The sequence below is a fragment of the Cynara cardunculus genome, assembly GCF_001531365.2.
Source record: "Cynara cardunculus var. scolymus isolate 2C chromosome LG 11, CcrdV1, whole genome shotgun sequence".
Taxonomy (NCBI): Eukaryota; Viridiplantae; Streptophyta; class Magnoliopsida; order Asterales; family Asteraceae; genus Cynara; species Cynara cardunculus.
Window position 1 is genome coordinate 5,660,035 of NC_037538.1, and position 9,236 is coordinate 5,669,270.

Here is a 9,236-nt window from a genome sequence, read left to right on the forward strand (position 1 = left end):
TTATTTGTATCAATTGTCATATATATATATATATTTATATATATATAAAGAGAGAGAGAGAGAGAGATGAAAAATCAAACATAAATAATGGAAATGTTATAAATCAATCTCATTCATTCATCTAGTCTGATGAATATTTAGTTTGATAAATAAATCGATAGTTTCTTAATATAAAACGTTGATTATAATAAATTAATTTTAATCATTTTTTATAAATATTTAAATCAATATAAATAAACCATCATCTTAAGTACCAAGTCCACCAATTATTCTATTTGTTTCTCATACTATYAAAATTGAAAACTATAAAAAAATGTATTTTTCAATTTAATTGAAATTCAAAAAACTTAATTTTAAAGGATATAAGTAATCCTTCCGTCAAATTAAAATGCTAATATTTGTTTGAATGTCCAATTTTAATTATAAGTTTTTAATTTCTCTTTTTTTTTCTTTCAATTATTAGATAAAGAAAATAATTTAAAATATATTGTAATAATACATTCTTATAAAACCATTCGTCTTTTTTATTATAAACATTTATAATAATAATAATAATAACCTCTAATTATTGAAAGAAACAACACAACCATCACATGCTTTTAAATAAGACCATCAACTTTTGGTGCTCAAACAAATATTACCCATATTTTTATATAACATAGAAATCAAATATTTATACATTGGTCCCAAATGTACAACTTGTTACATTACAAAAGTAGCTACAAGATTTTTCCATATAAACCCAAAACAAGACTTGTAAACATAACAAGTTCTCAAGTACAAGTAATATAACATCTTTCAAAATCCATGCATGTAAAGAAATTATGATTCCTTTATAATTTCCCTTTCCCCTTATCTTTCGGCTGTGTCCGATCTGTAATGCATATTTTAATAGACAAAATGAAGGTTAGACCATGAGGTCTAGTGAGAAATTCATTTTGATTGTTATTACAGAGTGAAAATCATCAAAATACTTTTATAAAGCCCATATTTGTATTGATAACAAATAAACAATATTTATCAAAACAAACATTTTTGTCGGATCATATAGACGAGACAACCTCCTTTTTATAACATTAACCCATGAAATACCAAAGTCATCGAATTAAACATAAAAAATACCAACTTGTCGCATCATATAGATGCGATATAAATTTTCTCGCATCATAAGGATACAATTACCTTATTTTTCGCATCACACTGATGCGATAACCTCACATTACCACATCATACTAATGTGATAACCCCATTTTTTGCATAACAAGGATACGATAAAGCCAAGATGTTTGTACAATCAATTATTAAAAGAAACAACGCAAGATGTTTGTACAATCACATGTTTCGGTCCTTTTCATCCTCTCTACCTTTTGCATATTTCCAATTTTTCTATTTCTTCTGTTTTATTTATTTTATTTTATCATTATAAAAATAATTAAATTATCTTACATTAATTTATTACTATTGAATGGTTGTTTTTTGATATATTTCAAAATATTGTTATAAATAAATATTATAAAATACCAACTATACCTTAGAATTTCTAAATCCAATATTTTTACAATTAAAAACTTTCGGTTAAAACAAATGCAAACGTGAAATAAAATTTGATTACAAATATCATTAAATCCCGTAAATTAAAAAAAAAAAGTCCTTAGACATGTGATAATTGTACTCTTAGAAAATAACAGGTTCTTTTCATCAACTTTTAGAAAAACACGTTTTATTTGTTTAAATTAAATTTGAGGTATTATATATATCAACTTTAACCCAAACCCTAGACAAATTAAACCTAACTTGAAATCATAATCTTTAATAGCAAAATCTTAAGATTAGTTCGTTAACAATACGTTAAATCAATTAGAATCGTAGTTTTTCTTACTCCCATGTTTTATTCTTATTAATTTTAAATTGAAACCAACGACCAATAATAATAATGATCAGTAACCATATCGATCATTCCTATCAATTGATTTTGTTCGTACCCATATATAGTTAATTCTAACCCAAAGTGAAATTAATCGATAACCTTAATTGAGCATAATCAATGAACGACAATTCACGTTGATCGATCACTAATGGATTTTAACATGAAAATGCATATGGTTTTTAATTATTTAATGAATATTATCATTCGAAAAAGGGATTTACAATCCAAGTAATTCATGGATGATCTGGTTCCACTATTGTTTTGATGAAACTTTTATCTTCAAATGTTTGATGCATATATAATTGGACCATATCAAATAAATATGTGGATCTACTTTATATACCATCAGATATGACAACAAAATATCACCAGTAGCTCCTCAAGTTATATTGGCTCAATGGAACATTTTGATGTTGCTGAATAATTTAATGGTTTGAATATCATGTGGAAGTTGGATGCATCCTTGACTCCGTGGGATGCACCAAACGGAAGAGAAGGTTGAAACCGATGCTCAAATTTTTGTGACAATTCTATTAAAATCGTTCCATTTTAAACTTAAATAATCATAGTCGGTTTTATATTAAAATTATCTATTAAATGTGAATGATTGCAAGAATAATTAGCGGGCAAATAACTGCACATCACTTACAATGTAACTGCTTACATTACACGTATCAGAAGTCAACTCAGAAGCATTTGAGAGCCGGAAGAACTTTAGAGGCTTCTGAATTTCACTTTATGAGATACTTTTAATTGCTAATGTGGTTCAGAAGTGTTAAAAATATATAATGACTAGTTGTGTACCCGCGCAATGCGGCGGGAGCCATGAATTTTAACGATTTGGAAGTTCCACTGGTTTTATAAAATAAGATTTAACGATGATATAGGTTACACTTGGTTTTTACATATTAATACAATTTGAATAAATAAGAGTTATGGTTCCAATTACAGACTATCGATGAAAAAAATTGTATGACAGTTTAAAATTCAATATATTTAAAATCCAACATATTTAAACGACTCCACAAATGTATTTGATTTACACCAAGAGCAAAGAACCAAGAAGAGTTTTAAGATAAACACTCAAAACCAATAAAAAAACTACAAATTTGACAGATCATAAGCCATGAAAAGACAAAAAAAAGATGGGTTTTAGAATGAAATTTCAACTGCTTACCCTCTTTTTTGTCCAGAAACTCAGATTAAGGTTGAATTAATACATGTATATATATATATATATATATATTCAAAAAAAACCCAAAAACATATTATACAGTGCAATTTGGACAGCCTAACCCCAAAATATATAATATATATATATATAAATAAATAACTATAAAAGTATAAATCGTAAATATTAAAAATATTTTTTCACAGTATATATAATATATAATAATATAATTAAGTCAAAAACTATTCAATATTGGACTCATTTCGAACGTATTAACGAGACGATTATAATGGTGTAACTTGTTAAAATAAAAATGTATTTTTTAAACATGTTTTAATTATAAAAGCAGTGGCTAATGTGGTGGTACGAAACACTTTTTAAGGGGAGTTCTAATGGCAACCCCTTTGATGTCAGAATCAGGTTATTCAAGCATTGAGAATGTAAAAAGCATGTATTGATTTTGATGTGTGTGAGGAAGAAATTCATGGATAGGAGTGCATTAAGCAATGCATAGGGGTGCATTTAGCCCACCCCTTTTTAATTGAAAAATATATGATATTATATAATTGCAAAAGTTGACGTGATAGTTTTGAAAGATGACTGTTATTATAAAAGTTGACGTGATAGTTTTGAAAGATGACTGTTATTATAAAGGTTGACGTGATAGCTTTTGTTTCAATAATGAGATCTAGATTTAAGTTGGTTTAGAGTTGATATTTTAACAATGATTTCTATTAACAATCAAATACTAGCGAATTTAATCAATGCTATTAATAATGTGCTTCAGTTGTGGGAGCTAATTTATCAACTTACTTAATGTACAAGGATTCGACCCGACCAACCGAGCGCCTCGTCCCTATGTGCGTGATCGGAGTGGTGTTCAACCATCGAAATAGAAGACCAATCAACCCAACTAAAAAAAACCAAAAAACCCTATATATATGATTTTGTTTAGGTAAATGGTTTCCGTCTTTTAATTTAGAGTGAAGATTGATATGTTAACCTGGTGGAACTCAATATATAAAATGCTTGAAGGTTTATTTCATTAAAAAAAAACGATATTGCCATTTTATAATTTCAAATCGTAAGAACACGACATTGGCAACAACGATTAATAGTGTTTTTGCACTTGGGTCACGTGAGACCCGTAAGACTACTTTTTACACGTGAAACTTCATAGTGTTTTTGATGTGAATGTTCGATTTTTTTTTGCCTTCACAGCGTTTTGCTGTGAAGTTTCAAGTGTAAAAAAATATTCTCACGGGTTTCACAAAAATAGGCTAGTCTCACGTGAACTCAACCAGAGGCGGATCCCTATAGGGGCCTTTGGGGGCCATGGYCCCCCCGTTTTTATACATAAATATTATAACTAAGGTATTAAAAACATATACATTAAATAGCTTAGTTGGCAATGTTGCTCAACCTGCATACTTGAGGTTGCTGTTTCAAATCCCATCCCAATCAATTTTTTTGAACTTTATATAAATTATTAATATTTAATTTTATATATTAGTTTTTATATAATATATAATTATATGTAAATATAAGTTTTTAAAGTAAATTACACCGGTATTACTATTTCTCGGTTAATACTTTGAATATTTAAGTTTTTAGAGTAAATAATATAATATATTAATTATATGTAAATAATGTTTAAATTGATATTACTATTTTTCTGTTAATACTTTGAATGTTTCGAGTTTTAATATTACATTAATCAATCTTTTTCTAAAATTTAATAGTCTAAAAACAAATTATTTAGATTTACAAATTTTTACAATAATATTGCATCTTCAACATATTCTTCAAAAAAATTCCAAAATGGATAATTAAAACTCTATTAAAACCAGACTCGAGCTCCCCGCCCCAACCAATCTCCCATTGGCAGGAAAGTCGTTTCGATCCAATCCATTCTTGGGATCAAATAAAGACAAAAAATGATATGTTTTCTCTCATTGTAATCAATTTTTGTTTACACTCTCTCATGTTTTCTCCGTTTTGGAGAATTTTGGAGAGTCTGTTGTAGCAAAAATATGCCTAAAATCTCCATTTTCTCAATTTTGAAAAATCTATTGAAGATGCTTTTATATTTCGGCCCCCCGGACTACAACGGTTGTGTTCCGCCCCAGAACTCAACCCTATATATATATATATATATATATAATTGATTAAAAATAATCTCATAACTATAAAGTAGTTGTTAATGTGACACTTTATACGAACCACTATTGATTGAAAAATGTATATAGGGATAACTGCAAAAGCTAATTAGACAGATTTAGAAGATAACTAGTGTTGCATTGTTCTCGATGGCTTATATTTAAATGTTGTCGACTCAGATTATTCTATTAATTACTAGAAAGACTTTCAATGATGACACATTTACAGTATCATTTATGGACTACGACGGAATTTATGAAAATAGAACTGTTAATTTAGAAAGAGCTCGTATTACGTCTAGAGGACGAGATGATTCTTCCCATTATCTATATACTTATTTAACGGACACTACAAGCAAAAGTAAACAAACAACTCCAGATTTAAAAAAAGCAGGTATGTATATACAATCCCGATTAAATACACGTCAATTAATTATTGGCTATTAATTAATTAATGTAGATCTTGGATTGGATTAAACAACAAGGATAATATATTAGATTTAGCCAGTTGTGGACGACCATACCCGTCTCCTTGAGAGTACATGAATGGTGCCATCCTAGCTAAGTTTGTTGCACACTCGAATTCCATTAAAAATTCACAAGTAGCTGCAGCACCTGCTCGTTCTTTGGTAAGTTTCTTCCATGTCTTGTTGATTAACGACTTCATATAATTTCTAGCTTCGTCTTCAGTAGCACCAGTCTCATGCATGTAACATTGGATTGATTTTGGGTTATCCCCTCTTGCCATTTCGTCCTAATAATTAATTATATTTAGTTAGTATTATATATTTGAAACAAAATACGATCACTGAATTAATAATGACAAAATAATATATATTGTTATTAGTAAGTATAATAAAGAAATTAACAATTATGTACGTACCGAGGATGTCCCCAAGTCATCAGCAAGTCGCAAGATGAGTGCTGAGTAGTGAACTATGTTAGCAGATCTCTGTATGCATTGTTGAATTTCTTGGGTTGAAGTATAATTAGATGTTAAGAAATTGCAATGCATGAGGCCTACAGGAACCGATATCGATACACTAGCATTATGCAAGTACTCTTCTAATGTTGGTATATATCCACTTTGGTACCATTGTGCTTCTAACAGATATGCGTTGCATAAATCTACCCACTGCAATGTTGATTATTACCATCAATACAATATATATTGTATACATATAAAGAAAATTATATATGAAAAATAATAGATTGAATATTAATTATTAAAGTTATTATATATATATATATATATATATATATATATATATATAAAGATGGATTAGTTACTGCTTTCTTTAGGTAGGGAAGAATGAAGACTCCTGAGTTTGAGTTTGCGAGTGTGTTGTATGCCATCTCATTGATCACGTTGAAGGATCCAAGGAAACATATCTTCATATAATCTGGGAGTTCTTCAACCGCATTGATATCCCACCTACCCATTCCAGTTTTCTTTTATCAGATCGATCTCATCATGAAGTTATATGTTTATATTATATATATATAGAGAGAGAAGGGTAGGTTCATACAAGAATGATACATATTTAAGAAAATAAGAAAATGGTCAAATTGCACGGAAAATCGCATATGATTAGGAATGGCAACGGGCCGGGTTCGGGACGGTTTTTAGAGTCCCCGTCCCCGAAACCGATAACCATAACCATCCCCGTAACCGTCCCGATCCCCATCGGGGATCCCCGCGGTTTCCCCGATCCCCGTTGGTAACCCGTTAAGAACAGAATAACCGTTACCCATTGGTTTTACCCGAACCATAACCCGAACCCGAACCAGATCTGAAAAAACATATATTTATCAAGCAAAAAATTGGAATAAAAACATAATTAAATAAACCTGTGTGGCTGTTTCTTGGACAACCCATTTTCGAACAAAAACATAATCAAATAAACCTTGAGAAAAAGACAATGTCCATAATATCGAGTACATGATCAACCCATGATCAACCAAAAACGTCTTAAATTACAATCCCAAAATAAACCAAAGTTTAGACATAATCCAACTAACTCGTAATTTATAAAATTTAAATATATTATATATACTATCGGGCCGGGCCGGGCCGGGTCGGTGAGTACCGTCCCCGTCCCCGTCCCCGATATAATCCTCGAAACTCTCCCCGATCCCCGCCCCGTACCCGTTAAGAGGTCCCTGAACCCGACCCGAATTGTTCGGTTTTCGGTTTTCACCGTCGGTTTCGGGTTTTTTTGCCATCCCTACATATGATTTAACATTAACGGCCAAAAAAGTGTGCAGGCATGACAAGGTCGCGTGAATCACATGTGATTTTGTACGTGATGTAATAAAACAATTTTCTTATTTTCTTAAATATGTACAATTCTCGTATAAAACCGAATCATATATATATATATATATATATATATATATGTATATAACTAGCTATTTAATTAGTCAATTAGTTTTAAACATGGGTAAATTGTTCAAGTTCATCCAAAATACCTGGTGATAACATCGGTGAATTGTTGAAGTTCATCCAAAGTACCATAGATATCATAGATATCATCAATAGCAGTAATTATGGCGTTAACCTTTGTTAGTGTTCTCCTTCCCAGACTAAAGTTTGGTAGGGACCAAACACCAATCGTCCACATATACCCCTCCACCAACCGGTCTCTTGAAAAGCTCAACTTCTTATCCCAGCATGTATTTCTCCACCACCTATATTATATATATATATATATATATAGTGAGAGAGAGAGAGAGAGAGAGAGGGGGGGGGCATATATATATCTTGATTAATTAGTGATGTATATAATGGATGAATGAATGGCTGATTAATTAAGTCGTAATTTATAAGAAATAAATGATACCTGGATGACTCTTTTAAATCTTGAAGGTTGATAGCCTGGACCATGTTAAAATCCAATATTGCAAGCTCCATCAATGTGGGACTAACGATTTCCCTGTATGCTTCGATAAACCACTTGGCCTCTAACCTTGCTATTCTCCAATGCAGTGGAAGCTCCAATGCATGATTTATTAATGACCCTAAACTACTACTTCCATCAATCCTATCTACACTTTCTTTTAGATATTTTGTGGTGAAGTCTCTCGCATCATCCAAGATGCTTTCATCCTCGAATGAATGATAAGAAGCCTCGTACAGGTTCAGCATTCCAACCACATGATTGTTATCCTCGTCTGATTGTGGTTTATCATTTTCAGCCTTCACCTTAAAGTTGAGAAACATCTCTGCAGATATCTCACAATCAAAATCAAATAATTAAAGAAAACAACTATTAGTTTGTGCTTTAACATAATCTGAACTACATGTACGTGTCATTTTAGTTATGAAACTTCCCTTCTTTTGGATATACATACATATATATATATATATATATATATATATATATATATAATCTTTAATATTGAATATGGATATTTAACTAATCAAGTTAATTTGTACCTTGAGGAACATGATGACCATGTTGTCTGAGTAGTCGAAAGCCAAGGGCTTTAAGGTTCATATCCATTCCATTCCACTGCTCCTGAGTTTTGTAGTAATCATTGTAAATCATCTCCAACACTTGACTTATTTCTTCCTCAAAGTGATATGATATTCCGAGTCTCTGCAAATTGTCAACCAGCTCAAGGGTCTTCAATGGATTTCCCACTACTTCCTGTATCATCGTCTTCACTGATTTCTTCAAACTATCTACTCTTGCCTCGTAATCCTCTCCCTACATGTGTAATAAATTAAGTTATATATGAGCAGAAATGTTCATGAATGTATATACCAGAAGAATTAAAATATTGAATGGAGAACATGTAAAGAGAAAAATGGCAATTAATCTTACGGTGTATTTACTAGAGAGTGATTGAACATGATCAAATGACCATAGTGGTGGCGCATAGTTAGCTGATCGTCTGTTGAGTGACTTATCCTCGGTGACAGCCATTGATTTGGACTGTGATGATGAACATAATGGCTTGCAAACATCAAAGC

At 30.7% G+C, this 9,236-nt stretch overlaps 1 protein-coding gene across 1 annotated transcript; it reads right to left on the bottom strand.

The window, feature by feature from the left end:
* Positions 1–5,616: 5,616 nt before the first annotated feature.
* LOC112521464 (R-linalool synthase QH1, chloroplastic-like) lies at positions 5,617–9,230 on the bottom strand. The gene is made up of 7 exons (XM_025130339.1): positions 9,088–9,230; positions 8,697–8,970; positions 8,101–8,482; positions 7,730–7,948; positions 6,548–6,692; positions 6,141–6,392; positions 5,617–6,011 (listed from the first exon to the last, which is right to left on the bottom strand). Exons 1-7 carry the CDS (start codon positions 9,187–9,189, stop codon positions 5,709–5,711), a joined length of 1,677 nt encoding a protein of 558 aa, XP_024986107.1. The 5' UTR covers positions 9,190–9,230; the 3' UTR covers positions 5,617–5,708.
* Positions 9,231–9,236: the final 6 nt, after the last annotated feature.

Bases quoted from the DNA above. Each gene is read 5' to 3' on its own strand.
- LOC112521464 (XM_025130339.1), bottom strand. From the start codon at position 9,189: ATGGCTGTCACCGAGGATAAGTCACTCAACAGACGATCAGCTAACTAT. The intron at 8,971-9,087 runs GTAAGATTAATT...TTACACATGTAG, and splicing joins CACTCTCTAGTAAATACACC to GGAGAGGATTACGAGGCAAG. The intron at 8,483-8,696 runs GTACAAATTAAC...AGATATCTGCAG, and splicing joins TGGTCATCATGTTCCTCAAG to AGATGTTTCTCAACTTTAAG.